The following is a 15934-nucleotide window of genomic DNA, read 5'->3' as shown; positions in this document are numbered from 1 at the left end:
AAGGATGCCATGCAGTAATTATCACTGTCATCTCGCTGCAAGATGGTCCTGGGTTTGAATCAAATCTGGGGCCTTTTTTTGTCCAGTTTCCTGGTGTTTGTTTCTCTGGTTACTCTGGCTTCATACCACAGTCTAAAGACTGAGGTTAGATTAACCACTGATTCTACATTGACCGTGAGAGTAGAGAGAGTTCACCACCTTGGCCTTCCTTGTTGTAGTAGACCTCAGTTTCTATCGATCTTGTGCTTAAGGCTCATTCCTGAGCTGGCACGTGCTTTCTTTCAGCCCAGCTTTCTCCAGCCATTAGTAAGATTTCTCAGTGTGAGTCATGTCTTTTGTCTGCTGGCAGTACATGCCATGCAAACGCCTGTCTTTCCACGGCGATTTTTCTTCTTGCTCCTCTTCTTTCTTGAGTTTCTGCTGCCTGAGACATTCACTAGGCACATGGTCAGTAGTGGCCATCTTCCTAATATACCACACATCTGTTGTTTCATCCAATTTTAGTCATATTTAAAGCAACAAATCACAAAAACAGTTTCCTTAGCTTTATATCTTCAGGTACAATTATACAGAGAAACCACCAATAATCGTGTGCCCCCTTTGCGTAAGCACTTTGGCGACAGTTGGAAGGAAAAACTCCCTTTTAACAGGACTTCCTTTTAACTCAGAACAACCAGGCTGTATGATTCAGTAGCTTTTAGAATCACTTTTAGCAGTAATGTGAAGTAATGGTTTTCTGCATGGCTTTGTCAGACTCTCACATTGTTGTGGAGCTCTATTGGCTTTCTTTTCATGCTTCTTTGAGGTTTGCCGTCTCTCAATCATTCTGATGTTGATTTGCTGCTGTGCTTAGGATCTTTGTCCTATTGACGGTCTCACATTTGACTCCTATAATACTATATTTGACTATAATACTTTGGTATGCAGAGGAGTTTATGGTCGACTCTGTGACTTTAAGGTGCCCAGGTCCCGTGGCTGCAAATCAAACCCTAATCATCACTCCTCCACCACTGTTCTAATAGTTAATGATACCTTTTGCTGAAATGCTGGGAATGCCAAACATGGTGCTGCCAAATATCTGCACTTCTGGCTGCTCTGTACAGAAGTCTTGTGGTTTGTTTAGAAGTAACTTCCCAAGCCTAAGCCATGTTGCCATATTCTTTGTGAGGAGAAGAGGCTTTCTCCTGGCAGCACTTTCAAACAAACCATAGTTGTTCGGTCTTCTTTAGATTGTTTGTCACGAACTTTAACATTTATCATGTTCACAGTGGCCTGTGGAGTCTGAGATATATCTCTTGGGATTTTTTCACAGTTTTTCTGAACATTGCACCATCTGACCTTAGGGTGAACTTACTTAGTTTGACCATCATCACATGGTGGCACGGTGGTTAGCACTGTTGCCGCACAGCACGAAGGTCCTGAGTTCAATTCTACCATCAGGCCGGGGTCTTTCTGTGTGGAGTTTGCATGTTCTCCCCGTGTTCACGTCGGTTCCCTCCGGTACTCTGGCTTCCTCCCACTGTCCAAAGACATGCAGCTTGTGGGGATAGGTTAATTGATTAATCCAAGTTGCCCATAGGTGTGAATGTGGGAGTGAATGTGAGTGTGAATGGTTGTCTGTCCCTGTGTGTTGGCCCTGTGACAGACTGGTGACCTGTCCAGGGTGTACCCCGCCTCTCGCCCTATGACAGCTGGGATAGGCTCCAGCACCCCCGCGACCCTGAAAAGGATAAGCAAATGGATGGATGGTTTCACTTTGAGTTACTACATCAAAAAAAGACACCATGAAGATAATTTCAAAGATTAAAATAGCAATTATACATAATTTGTTGCAAAATGATGTATATGTGAGGTGGATTTTTGTTTCCGCTCCAGAAACATCACTGACCAAAATACCATGACTTCACCTTCCAATGAGACCTGTGAGGTTAAGGATATTTCAGCCAAACCTTTCTTTATACTGGTCCACAGTTTGGTCTTCCTGGTAAGTTTCAAATCATCAAATTGTGCTCTGTCAGAAATTGGTTTGAGGTTCCCAGTGCATGTACCAAAGTCTGTTCTCTCCATCCTTTCTGTGTTTCTTTAGGTAGGTTTACCTCTCAATGGCTTCATCATGAAGTTCTACTGTTGTCGAGGTCGAAAGCAGGCGTCCAGCAGCTTGAAAGTCTTCCTGAAGAACCTGACAGCTGCTGACTTCCTATTCTGCCTCTGTCTGCCACTCCGCATCACTTACTATGCCAGAAGCTCTGGAATAATCCCGAGTCTCTACTGCAGCTTTGGAGCTTCTGCCTTTTTCCTCAACATGTATGCCAGCATCATATTTATGGGGTACATCGCTGCCAACAGGTAAAAAAAAAAACCTTTACAGTGTTGTTAAGTACAACACTGGGTGTTACATCAGTAAATGTAGCTTGCCATCACCAGTGTGTGAATGTGTGTGTGAATGGGTGGATGACTGGATATGTAAAGCGCTTTGGGGTCCTTGGGGACTAGTAAAGCGCTATATAAATACAGGCCATTTACCATTTACCATTTAAATCCTGCAGTCCTAATTAAAGCATGAATGCATTTTTTAACTTAATGATTTTGGCAGCACTGTGGCTGATTAGTGAATTTGTCTATTGCCTGCTTTTGCTTCTCTCTTCAGGTATCTGAAGATCGTCAATCCTTCAGGAACTCGCGTCCTGCAGACAGTACGAACTGCCCACATCATCTCTGCGGTCACCTGGGTTTTTCTTCTGGCTACAGCAATTTCTTACAGCAATCTGTATTTGATGACTCAGGAATCTCTGACCTCTAACTCCAGCCGCTGTGATCCCCTCTTTAGTGAATCAGTCAAGTTGTTCTTTAAAATCATCCAGGTTCTGTCTGCCATCATCTTCCTCTTAGTCTTCATATCCCTGGTCTTCTTCTACTACAGCACCTCCCGCAGGGTGTTGCAGGCACAGCAGAGGCAGCTGGCCTCCTCTGAGAAGCTCTTGAAGTCTCGCAGGAACATGTTGCTGCTTGTCAGCATCTTCTGTGTTTGCTTTGTCCCCTATCACCTGGTTCGACTTCCCTTTACTTTTCTGTCGGGAAACTGCACAGTAGGTCCAGTGTTGTACTACCTGAAGGAGGTGTCCACCATGGTCTCAGTTTTCAACATCTGCCTGGACCCAGTTGTTTACTTTTACCTCTGTAAGGCTTTTCGGGCCAGGGTGAGAAAGTTGTCCAGGAGAGCCAACATTCAACAAGTGAGTGAGGGGAGTGAGAGCAGCAAGGAGCAGTTTGGCATCGTTACATCAACAGCAACGTCTCAAACCAATGAACTGTAGGAAAACTTCCATATTTTATGTACAGCCTTGTTTTGTGTGTGTGTGTGTGTTTTTTCTTTCTCTTTTTTTGTCACGTGAGTTCTGTGAAATCATGCTTATCCACCCCAAATCTTTACAAAAAATATAGTTTCTGCTAAGCTTATTTAAACATATCAAGAAGAACTTTTTACCTTTCTGCAATATGTTTTTTTTTATTATTTTATTCATAACAAAAATTAAAGCATAGATAATTGGTGTTGCTTAAAAAAAAAGACATCTCAGGTTTTTTTTTCTACTTGGCTGTTTTCCAGAAATGTTTCATTTCATTTTGATGTGTATTGTAGGAAATACACTGAATAAAGCGACAATGTTTTGAGGTTGGCATGTACACATCATCATGATTTATATTCGTGAGCACATTCAGTCACATCATGATTCAAATATACTTGATTATAAATAGCATTGTTGTACTGACTTCTTTTTTTAACTCATGAATCAGTTGTTCCACACCGTTTTAGTCAAAAGGACCTATATGCATCTATAGGGTCATATAGCTCTAATTCATAACAGAAGTTATCTCAAGGCATTTTAGCTAATGCTTTGGATTTGGTAATCTCACAGTCTAAGAAGGCTAACCTGCAGTCTCCATATCCTCCCTGGTGAATTTGATGTATTGGTCCACTGAGTTAATGTGATCTGTGAAATGTAGGACGTCCTGAGATTTGATTTTCACCCAGGTGTCATCCAAATATCTGAACCAATGGCTTTGTGGTGTTCCAGGGTAGGATAGCAAAGCCCTCTTTTCCACTTCTTCAATCAATCAATCAATCAATCAATCAATCAATCAATCAATCAATCAATCAATCAATCAATCAAGGCTTCATTTGCTATGTGCAAGTTGCCCTGCAGTGAAATAGGACCCCCCCCCTCCCCCGATCTTACACACACAACACAGACATCACATGGGGATACAGGTCGGAGATCGGTAGCGTTACAGAAAAAAAACACTGAAATATACACTACAATGGGAAAGTACAAGAGGAAAAAAAGTGACCTCTACTCATGCTGGGCTCCTGGGAGGATAGCATGAGCACAGGAAACAAAAAAACTCCTCTGCACAAAAAGCACATAAATGTCCACAGCACAACATTATGGAACACGTGACAAGCCACAGGGTCGGGTGGGGGGTGAGGAATAATCCGAAGCAAACACAGCAGCCATCCTGTCCAGCGCTACCATTCCAGCGCGGGCTCAGACCCGCCTCGTGTTCCCAGGAGGGAACAAGCATCGAAGGCGTTTGGAAAGGGAGGGGGGATGAGCGTGTGCATATCAGTGTATATGTGTGTGTGTGCGTGTCCATAGTTCAGCTGAGACAGTGTCCTTTGCCCTGCTAGGCTAAGTAAACAGTCTTCCAGCCAACCCAAGTGGCCTTGCATGGAATGGGAAGGAACAGACTAAACACAGTTGTTATCAGGGTGTTGTTGTTCGGCTCCAGTCTTGCAACCGCAGCTGGCGCCGAAAGGGTATCCACAAGAAGTGATGGTGGTTTTAACTTTTTACTTTAGTGCCAACAGCTCATATGAATTTCAAAGCAGTTCTAACACTGGTCTCTCAATCTCCCGTTGGAGAGCCGCGAGCTTCGCCATACTTGGGTTCTGTGATGTTGTCATTCTTGTGCTCAAAGAGCCAATTCTGGGAACTCACGACCACAGTGAGCTTCTCCAAGATGTGATCCAATTTGCGCTCAGAGGTGTTATTCTGAGTATTCACAGCAGCCGTAGCCTTTCCAAGATCTTATCCGTGCCGACTCAATGAGCCCATTTTGAGAAACTCACGCCTCTCCCATCGTTTCAATCCCAGCAGGCAGCCTTAAGTCTTCGATAAGTCAGGGCCAAGCCAGCTCCAATCAGCCAGAACCCTGTTACCATGGTTCCAAATAGGTAGATATCTTCAGCACTCAGGCTCACCCAAGCCCAGACTTCTCGTTGAGAAAGGGGTGTCAATTGCATTTAGGGACCAGTTGATCCAATCCATAATTCCTCTTTTAGGTTTTAGAGAACAGACTGAGAGAGAGTGTTCCAGGGAAAAGTAATACAAAATACACGAGACTAGACAAGGACATAAGAGGCTAAGCAGGGAAGCTAAGGGAGAGGAGGAGGAGTGTGACCGCCTTTGTCAAGATCAAGAGCAGAAAAAAAAATTGGCCATTGTACAAATTGGCCATGATGGGTGAAACTGGGGAGCCCATTGCACACCCATGTTTCTGCCTGTAGAATTGACCCTTGTATGTGAAGTAGGTGGACACAGTTCCAAAAACAAACACACTTGATTGTGATCCACTAGCGGGATTTGTCTCGGCGTCACAGCAAAGCTCAATCTTTTTTTTTCTGTTCTGCAGCTGCAGACTGTTTATGGACCCTAACATGTGAGACTTTTATAAGGTCAGAGATATTTAAGTTGTAAACTTTGTGTTTTCTTTAGTTTTCACGGTGTCTGAAGAAAATAACAGAGAGAAATAAACTTCAGAAGACATCAGTAGGTGTGGCCACTGTTTGTTGGACCCTGTAGTTACAATACTGGTTAACTTGAACATATTTACTTTATTTTATTTACATTCAACATGTCAGTATTGAGCATAACTAACTCTCATATAGTTATGTTAACTGGTATATATTCATGTTTACCTTGGGTTATGTTTTGATCGGTGATTAACCGACTACACCACTACTTCTTTTGGGGTTTATTTTTGATTACAAATAAATTATTTTTTAGGAAATAGAGAAAAGCTCTGTTTTAGCACTCTTATAGTTTTTACTCACATGAGGCGAGATATTAAGACCTTTGATCACTTAGCTGGGATGTAGGCAATAGTTCAAGTGATTCACTAACAATGACATACGTGTTCCAGTAGGAGGCAGTAATACACTAAACTGCACCTGTTGTGTTGAAAAGAAGGTGAAAGAGACTCAGAATCTTGTCAGAAGTATTGTGAGGGAGTTGAAAGAAGAGGGTTATATTTCCAAGTCTCAGGAAAAATATCTTTCTGCTCCAATTTTTCCTCATCCTCGCCGGTTTTATCTTTCACCTAAGATTCATAAACCTCCAGAAACCTTGTCTGTTCCATTTAAGATCCCTGTTGTTAGTGATTGTGACTCTGAATCATTCAGGATTACAGCATATAGAGTCTTTTCTAAATTCCTTGTCTCATCCCTTTAATGCACCCTAGTTATGTGAAAGATACATATGACTTTATTGACAAATTGAAAGATGTGAATGATCCATGTGACGCCTTACTTTTTACGATGGATGTGGAGTTCCTCTGTACCAACATAGACACAAGGTTGGGCTTATTGGCAGTGGATGAAATATTTAAATAAAATGTGAATTTTACACGTTCTGATGATAAAATTTTAAAATTATTAAAATGAACTTTGACTAGAAATGATTTTCAATTTGAGGATTCCTTTTTTCTCCAAATCTCAGGTTGTGCACTACGTGGATATTTATATGTCCCACTGGGAAACGACAATTTTAGGAAATTGCAATAAATTACCACTAATTTATTTTACGGTATTCGGACAATGTTTTTGGTATTTGGACAGATGGATTAAAATATTTCAAAGTCTTTGCATAAATTGAGCAATCACCACCCCTTAATAAAGTTAAAATTTAAACTAGATCAATCTGTAGTTAATTTTTTAGACAAAGTTGTTTTCTTTAGAAAACAATAATAGTCAAAGTAAACAACTATGTAATAATTATTAATTATAGTAGTTACATTAATAGTAATGTAATTATTACACACACACACAAAGAGATGATGTTCATTTGGTATAACTGAGCTGCTCACACACCTTTGATTTTAATAAACACACTGAATAACTGAAGATTGTGGAGTCAATAATGATACTCTTCACACATAATATGTCAAATGAAATAAGCCAAAGGTCAAAATAACGATGATGATGATGCTTTCCACACAAAACAAACTGAAGTAGGTCAGTTAGCAGTGTGTTAGATATCAGTGGAGGACTTTACCCTGAAAAATGCAGAGTGTAATGTAAAGTTTGATGGCTTTCTCAGAAAAGGAGGAAGAAGAGATGGCTGAGATTCTGTGGCGAGGATTTCATTGTGGATCGAGGTTTCTATCAAATCACTTTGAGCATCTGTGTGGTGATCCACAGCTGAAAATGACACGGTGGGGTCTAAATCTTCTGGCAGTGGTTGGACAGCATGAAGGAAAATGGTGGAGCAAATTTATTTGTAAAGACTTGCTTTGTTGGTGCTGTGAACGGACACTTTATTTCCTGCTTTGAACTGTTTGTTTTAATGACACTTTAAAATAGATTGATTTGTTCTTCAATCAGTTATTGGAAGAATCTTTTTATTTTTAGCAAATATTTATGTGCTCGTCCACAAATGAAAGACATGAAGACGTCAATCTTTTTGTGTGTTTGAGTGTTGAGACTGACAGCAGGGTGAAAAGAAGTGAAAATAAGGCTCTAAAAACAGCTCTTTGCCCCTTTAAATCTCTTCCCCTCCTTGTCCTGACAGCGAGCGCTCTGAATCCATACACACATTCAGTTCTACTTCTGCTGTAAATAAAGGAAAAACTAGCTGATGAAACGAGCTCAGTCATTACAAACTTCCTGCTGATGTTTCTATGTGAAGCAGTCGGAGACATTCCTCCGGCTGGACGACACGCTCTGCTTTGATACTAAATAAAGCTCAGAATATTTTCTCTACACTAGTTTATCTCATGACTTTGAATCCCCCTGTGTTTTTGTGTTCAGCCCAACTAGTTTATCTCATTACAGCAGTTTGATGTTTCCCTTTGAATCCCCCTGAAGATCCTGACAGTGAAGCACGTACATAATACTCCAGCCTTTCAACTCTGAGCTTATTTAGTTCTATTAATACACTGAAATCTCATTTGTGTCATGAAGAAAGTCTTTAATCAAACAGAATTCAAAGATCAGAAACATTTCATATATGGAGTTAAACATGAATCATTGTTTCAACAACATATTTATTGTTGTCATAAACAGCCAAGAAGACAACAACAAACTGCTCCTCCCATTCAACACATGTCAGTCCATATCCCAGCAAACTAAATCATCTCCATTTACACATCAAATAGAAACATGAATCACTTGTAATGATTAGAAACTTGATAGAATTTCAAATCTAGTTTGGGGAGTCATTCAGTGAGAAACAGTGAAATGATTTTCCATGTGAAAAGGTGGACAGCAGAAACAGAAAGAAAGAGTGAAACTAAAAGAGAAACAAAGAGCTTTGGAACAACGAGGCAGCAGGAGGACGGCTGCAGTTTAACAGCTTCAACTCACTGACAGGAAACAACATTAGAAACATCATCATCCTCAACTCATCTGCTGCACTGACACTGACACCTTCAACGGACACACCTTCACTTTATCACCAGTGCTAATGTATGGAAACATCCTGTGAGTGAAAGTGTGTGTGAAGGTGTGTATGTGTGTGTTAGTATCAGGATCAGAGAACGACAGCTTTCCTCTGTTCCAGTCCAGATTCACTCTGATCCTCTGGAACTTCTTCTGAACTGAGAGATCAGTGAAAGGAGCTGATGGTGATCGTGCTGAGTATTCACCTTCATAGAACCGTATTCTCCATAATCCAGATCGTATGTTTCCTTTCCTCTGCACAGACTCTGCTAACACACCCAGTCTCCACCATGTACTGTCTCCAACATCAACATCCCAGCTGTGAGTCCCTGAGTTAAAGCCCTCAGAGCCCAGGACAGAGAAGTAATAATCAAACCTCTCTGGATTATCAGGAAGCTGCTGCTTCTCTCCTCCTCGTCTCACACTGGTCAGATCTTCAGACAGGATGAGGTTTGGATGAGCAGTGTTTGGGTCCAGGATGAGAGGAGTGTAGGAGACCATGTCCTTCATGTTGTTCCAGATGTTGAAGGTCAGGTTGCCCAGGTGTTTGGCCTGGTCTATCAGAGCTCCTGAGGGCAGCTGTGGATCATCCAGCAGGGGGCAGCGCTGGACTCTTTCCACTGCAGCCTTGTAGTTGTGCAGGAATGAGACGTCTTCAGCTCTCAGCTCCTCCTCTGTGGCTCTGACTGTGTCTGAAAGAGCTGCTATCTCTCTGCTCAGAGCCTCCATCTTCTCCTTCATCATCCCACTCTTCTGCTCCTCTTCCTCCCTCAGTGCAGCCAGCCTGGCCTCCTCTTCCTCTGCTAGAAACTGGTGAAGCTTCTTAAACTGCTCCTTAATCTGCCTCTCTGTGTGTCGGGCCTGGACCTTAATGTGTTCTGCTGTTTGATCAAACTTCACTTGAACTTCTTCACAAACCTTTAACTTCTTCTTTAAGGGCTCCAGAGTTTCCTGAAGTTCCTTCTTGTGTTGTTGTGCAGCTTCATCGATGGGTCTGAATCTGTGATTGGTGTGTTTTTCTGAGGCACAGCAGACGACACACACTGGCTGCTGATGGTCCAGACAGAAGAGTTTGAGTTTCTCAGAGTGCAGACTGCAGAGAGCCTCTGAAGCTCTCTGATCTCTCTCCTGTAAGAACGACTCACACAGGTTCTTTAAAGCCAGATTTAAAGGTGGATCTTCCTTTGAAGATCTTCTCTTACAAACTGGACACTCGTGTGTTGGTCTCTCTCTCCACCATCTCTTCAGACAGTCTTTACAGAAGCTGTGGCTACATGACAGAAGAACAGGATCTCTGAAGACCTCCTGACAGACCGGACAGCAGAGATCCTCCTCTGATCTGGAAGCCATTGAGTCTGTGAGTGAAGCTGAAAACAGCAGACAGGAAGTACAGTCAGTCCTGGCTCCCCTCCCTCCTCTACCACCTTCACTGAAACTTCCTTTGAGTCGTGTTTTTGCTCAAACTCACATTCAGTGTGTGGAGCGTCAGCAGCTTGAAGCAGCAGTGTTGGAGTTTTCCACTTTTCTCTCCTGTAGCTGGACTCACTCAGAGGAAGCTGCTAGTTTGGTCTGAGCTCAGTCTGATCGTCTGTGCGTCTCTCTGTACTGAGGAAGAAAAAGAGTCTGTTTCCTGGTTTGTCTCAGGTAAGTGATGTGAGGGGAGGAACTTCATTCACCTTCACTTTACAAAGGCTGTTCCTTCACCCATAAATGAGGGTGTGTTTAATTCCAGAGTTAAGTCGTTTAGGTGCCATCAACTGTGAAACAGGTCACAGCATGAAGCTCAGAAAATAAAGTGTGACTCAGCATTGCAGATGTCTGTCAGCTTTTATTTCAGACTTTGTTCTGGTTATTTCTCAGGTTCCCAACAGTGGGAGTGTAGTCACACAAACACAGGTGGTGTTATTTCTTGTAACTAAGGGTTGGTCAGGTGGGAGGTGTTTGATAAATTTATGTGGAATGACCTGTACTTAGAAAAATGTCAAGTGATGTGAGCGGCTCGTAGAGACAGAAACGGGATTGTAAATGGGTGCAGTACAGGGAGTGCAGAATTATTAGGCAAGTTGTATTTTTGAGGAATAATTTTATTATTGATCAACAACCATGTTCTCAATGAACCCAAAAACTCATTAATATCAAAGCTGAATGTTTTTGGAAGTAGTTTTTAGTTTGTTTTTAGTTTTAGCTATTTTAGGGGGATATCTGTGTGTGCAGGTAACTATTACTGTGCATAATTATTAGGCAACTTAACAAAAAACAAATATATACCCATTTCAATTATTTATTTTTACCAGTGACACCAATATAACATCTCCACATTCACAAATATACATTTCTGACATTCAAAAACAAAACAAAAACAAATCAGCGACCAATATAGCCACCTTTCTTTGCAAGGACACTCAAAAGCCTACCATCCATGAATTCTGTCAGTGTTTTGATCTGTTCACCATCAACATTGCGTGCAGCAGCAACCACAGCCTCCCAGACACTGTTCAGAGAGGTGTACTGTTTTCCCTCCTTGTAAATCTCACATTTGATGATGGACCACAGGTTCTCAATGGGGTTCAGATCAGGTGAACAAGGTGGCCATGTCATTAGTTTTTCTTCTTTTATACCCTTTCTTGCCAGCCACGCTGTGGAGTACTTGGACGCGTGTGATGGAGCATTGTCCTGCATGAAAATCATGTTTTTCTTGAAGGATGCAGACTTCTTCCTGTACCACTGCTTGAAGAAGGTGTCTTCCAGAAACTGGCAGTAGGACTGGGAGTTGAGCTTGACTCCATCCTCAACCCGAAAAGGCCCCACAAGCTCATCTTTGATGATACCAGCCCAAACCAGTACTCCACCTCCACCTTGCTGGCGTCTGAGTCGGACTGGAGCTCGCTGCCCTTTACCAATCCAGCCACGGGCCCATCCATCTGGCCCATCAAGACTCACTCTCATTTCATCAGTCCATAAAACCTTAGAAAAATCAGTCTTGAGATATTTCTTGGCCCAGTCTTGACGTTTCAGCTTGTGTGTCTTGTTCAGTGGTGGTCGTCTTTCAGCCTTTCTTACCTTGGCCATGTCTCTGAGTATTGCACACCTTGTGCTTTTGGGCACTCCAGTGATGTTGCAGCTCTGAAATATGGCCAAACTGGTGGCAAGTGGCATCTTGGCAGCTGCATGCTTGACTTTTCTCAGTTCATGGGCAGTTATTTTGCGCCTTGGTTTTTCCACACGCTTCTTGCGACCCTGTTGACTATTTTAAATGAAACGCTTGATTGTTTGATGATCACGCTTCAGAAGCTTTGCAATTTTGAGACTGCTGCATCCCTCTGCAAGATATCTCACTATTTTTGACTTTTCTGAGCCTGTCAAGTCCTTCTTTTGACCCATTTTGCCACAGGAAAGGAAGTTGCCTAATAATTATGCACACCTGATATAGGGTGTTGATGTCATTAGACCACACCCCTTCTCATTACAGAGATGCACATCACCTAATATGCTTAATTGGTAGTAGGCTTTCGAGCCTATACAGCTTGGAGTAAGACAACATGCATGAAGAGGATGATGTGGACAAAATACTCATTTGCCTAATAATTCTGCACTCCCTGTATATCGAATAGCCGATATTTCCAGTCCTGGATCAGTAAACTTTGTTTGGAACCAGATCTGATTTATTGAAATATTAAGAAAACATTACAGTTTCAGATACACAGATATTTACAATCAATCTGATTCTGTCCACTCAGATGATGATAATGCCACAAACCCGGGCATGTCTCCTCATTTGCACCCCGAGCTAACAGGTAAGTTATGACCAGAGGTGGGTCGAGTATCCAAAAATTCACACATTATTATTTAACCTCCTAAGACCCGAACTCTTTCATGGCATGCATTTTTAATTTTTCTTTGCTATTTGCGTTGATTGGGACCTAAAGAATGTAAAAACCTAGAATTCCCCTTTTTTTTTTTACCTAATTTTTGTTTTTGAGAAAAACGAGATCCACAGGGCATTTGTTTCAAAATTTGATAGAACAGTGGCAGCATAATTTCCTCGTAAGTGGATATTAGGCCCTTGTAGAGAAGTATTTTGGTCTAGACATCCCAAAATGTGATGTTCACATATGTGGACACCAGGTTCTAGGAGGTTAAAAACAAGTTTCATCAACTTACATCTTTATGGAGTGCAAACATTGCAGATTGCTTTCTCTCCTTGCTCTTTATGAATGCACACAACAGGGAGCTCCCATGAGTCTGGTTGGGTCGAAGAAACTGCAACTTGCACTCACGTTCCACTCTTTCATAAGCCATGATTGACCTACTGGTTTTATTCCACAGAGCTTGACATTTTGCAAAAGCAGACCAAGACAGCCTCTTGTATTGAACATTGGTAGCTTCTGCAGCAGTGGCATCAACTATTGATATAAGCAGAAGCTTCTCAAACGTTGCTTGCGTTACCCGCCTTGAGCCAGTGAAAGAATCTGCATTCTTCATAGGTGGCTCGGTAGAAGAGGACGACTTTCGTTTTCTGTGGCTTTCCATTAATTCTGTATACATCTTCATTTTGTTGGTATGTGATGGACTGAGTTGAAAACAGGAGGAGTCACAGGAATGATTTGAAAAATAGGGTTGCCATTTAACCCAAAAATTATGTTTACAAAAGTAATAAATATTGAGCTAATGAAAGAGGTCAATGAAACAAAACTAAACTCAGGCAAAGCCTGCAAAGCCTGCAAACTTAGCAAACCAAGCAACAGCCCAAACAAACATAACTGACTTAAACATGAAATGACACACAGAGGTATATATAATGGCTGATCAGACCACTATGACACAAGCGGGGTAACTAAACAAAACAAAATTGTAAACAACAAACAGTGCAGTACAGTCTGGTTTGATAATAAACACCAAAGAAGAAAATCAAAACTAATAAACCCCAAACTCAATATTTAATTAAATACAAATACTTTGTATTTAATTAAAGAAAACACACATTCTCCCCTTCAGCAGGAAGTGGTGGTGCCGTCCAATTATCCCTCTTTGCATTTAATGGTTTCAAACCCTAGCCTCCACCTTTGTCTGGCAACTCCCTGGATCATGGCAGGTTAGAAGTAAAAGAAACAAAAGTTAGCCAAAATCAAAGTAATGAACTGATATGAATACATAAGTAAAGAACACATGTATCCAAACTAATCAATAAACTTATTGGAAACTAAAGTGTGTTATTGTGTTCAAAAAAGGAATGAAAATACAAGTGTTACAAAGTTTAAAGTGTGGCCATGGGTTTGGCAATCACATGGTACTATCCTGGTACATTGTCATGGTAACTAGTGATGTGTCGGCTCTAAGGCTATGTTCACACTGCAGGTCTTAATGCTCAATTCCGATTTTTTCATCACATCCGATATTTTTTGTCTGGTTGTTCACACTACAAATGAAATGTGACCGCAAATGCGCTCTAGTGTGAACGTTCATGGCTCTAAAAGCGGCCTGCATGTGCAAAAGAAGATGTCACACACAATGTGCTCTGTTTACGGAAGTAAAAATGGGGTTACAGAGCTAGTAGTAGTAGGTGTTGTTGCAGTAGACTGTCAATTTCTTTAGAATTGTCTCCCCATATGCTAATCAAGTCCAAAACCTCAGTTTCTGTCCATTAACTTGCTCTGCCTCCAGTTTCCGCCGCCATGCTTTCTTGTTTGTCTTCAACGGCGCTGATAATTGGCGTCTGTCTTGTGTGGGCGACGTAAAAGACGGATTTAATGCGACATGACCATCAAACAGCAGTCGCTTTCTAAAACATCGGATATGTATCGGATTCAGTACCACATACGAAAGTGACCCAGATCAGATTTGAAAATATCGGATTTGTGCCGTTCACACTGTCATACCATGATCGGATATGTGTTGCATAGGGTCTAAAATAATCGGATTTGATGCACTTTCGCCTGCAGTGTGAACGTAGCCTTGGAGCCAGATCTTTGAAGTGAACAACAGGAACCTTGCTTGTTTATATTTCTTTCTGTCACCCTCTCTCTCACTTTTTTTTGTACCTGCAGTACTTACCCTGAAATATGAGGAATGAAGACAGTTTCAAGAACAAACACACTTGGTCAGTGCTGAGAGTGGTCCTGTTGCTGAGGTTGGGGTCATCCTGTAATCTCTTACAAACTACAACCAATGCTTCAGTGACTTGCACACAAGTGAAGAGAGATGTAACATCATACAAGACCATTGTTTCATCTGCCTCCATAATAAAATCTCTGATCTTCTCAAAATATTGTCACTGAGTAGTAACAGCAATTCCCATGTTAAGTCGTTCTGGTTTAAGAAAACCGTGCACCTACCTGAAGAAGTCAATTGGATGAGTGACAAAATATTTCTCAGACTAAAAACAGTACGTCCAGATGAACAGAATCAACTTTTTAAGATTTCCTTACCTAGATGATTCAACATAGACACTCACGCTTGTACATTATATATTCATTTTGACAGAAAGGACAGTTGTTGGCTGTTTAGTTGGTGCATTAAATTCTGAAAACAACCCTTTGAGTTGCAACAGGAAAGTGTTGAGTGTTGCTTATGTTACAACACTCGGTGGGTGTGTAGTGATAGACTCTGAAGACTCTAGAGATTAGATATAAAAAATTACTGCTGTCATCATTAAGATTTTTACTGTTACCTGACAGTAACTTACCGATGAGCATTAGGATCACATCAAGGAAAAATATATATATTGTTTATCATTTTGAAAATAAAGTCAAAATTCAGTTTAAATGGGAGGATAACAGTTTCGTGGCAAACTGCCATGGATGCCTCTACAAAATACCTTTTGTACTTGAGTTAATGAAACAATTTGATCAGCTGCCTTGTGATACAACATACATCGTCTTTAATGCACGAGGATGTAACCATTGATAACCTCGCATCTGTGCACCGCCAGACATTTCCTTTCGTACAAATCCAGCCAACTCTTCCGCACTTGTGCGTAAAAATGCAGCTTTCTACGCCATCTTTTCATCACGCCGTGTTTATGTGCTAAACGGAAGTCATTTCCTTGTTGCTAAAACAGACTCTGAAGTATGATTTCACTAACTCAGAGGCTATAGCAACTGTAACAGTTTGTCTTGACACAACTTTAATCTCCACATTTACTTTTTCTTGAAAAAAGCCTGAATTTTGGCTTTTTTTCGAAAATAGATTTTTGACCTTAATGTTAAAATTTCAACATTA

The 15934-nt window shown here is 41.3% G+C and overlaps 2 protein-coding genes across 3 annotated transcripts; one reads left to right on the top strand and one right to left on the bottom strand.

Moving 5' to 3' along the window:
• Window positions 1-1888: 1888 nt before the first annotated feature.
• LOC146634976 (P2Y purinoceptor 14-like) lies at window positions 1889-3314 on the top strand. The gene is made up of 3 exons (XM_085344243.1): window positions 1889-1984; window positions 2087-2346; window positions 2648-3314. The coding sequence occupies exons 1-3, from the start codon at window positions 1898-1900 to the stop codon at window positions 3312-3314; spliced, it is 1014 nt and encodes a 337-aa protein (XP_085200369.1). The 5' UTR covers window positions 1889-1897.
• Window positions 3315-8674: 5360 nt separating this feature from the next.
• On the bottom strand, window positions 8675-10078 carry LOC146634975 (nuclear factor 7, brain-like). Of its 2 annotated transcripts, XM_085343976.1 has the most exons (2): window positions 10036-10066; window positions 8675-9822 (listed from the first exon to the last, which is right to left on the bottom strand). In XM_085343976.1, the coding sequence occupies exon 2, from the start codon at window positions 9458-9460 to the stop codon at window positions 8675-8677; it is 786 nt and encodes a 261-aa protein (XP_085200102.1). In that variant the 5' UTR covers window positions 9461-9822; window positions 10036-10066. The 2 variants fall into 2 exon arrangements, with proteins under 2 accessions (XP_085200102.1, XP_085200112.1); XM_085343986.1 differs by having other exon boundaries at window positions 8675-10078.
• Window positions 10079-15934: the final 5856 nt, after the last annotated feature.

The sequence above is a fragment of the Diplotaxodon limnothrissa genome, linkage group LG3, assembly GCF_057381915.1.
Source record: "Diplotaxodon limnothrissa isolate DT_005_m linkage group LG3, D_limnothrissa_male_GT1.1, whole genome shotgun sequence".
Taxonomy (NCBI): domain Eukaryota; kingdom Metazoa; phylum Chordata; class Actinopteri; order Cichliformes; family Cichlidae; genus Diplotaxodon; species Diplotaxodon limnothrissa.
This window is presented reverse-complemented; position numbering and strand designations above follow the sequence as displayed.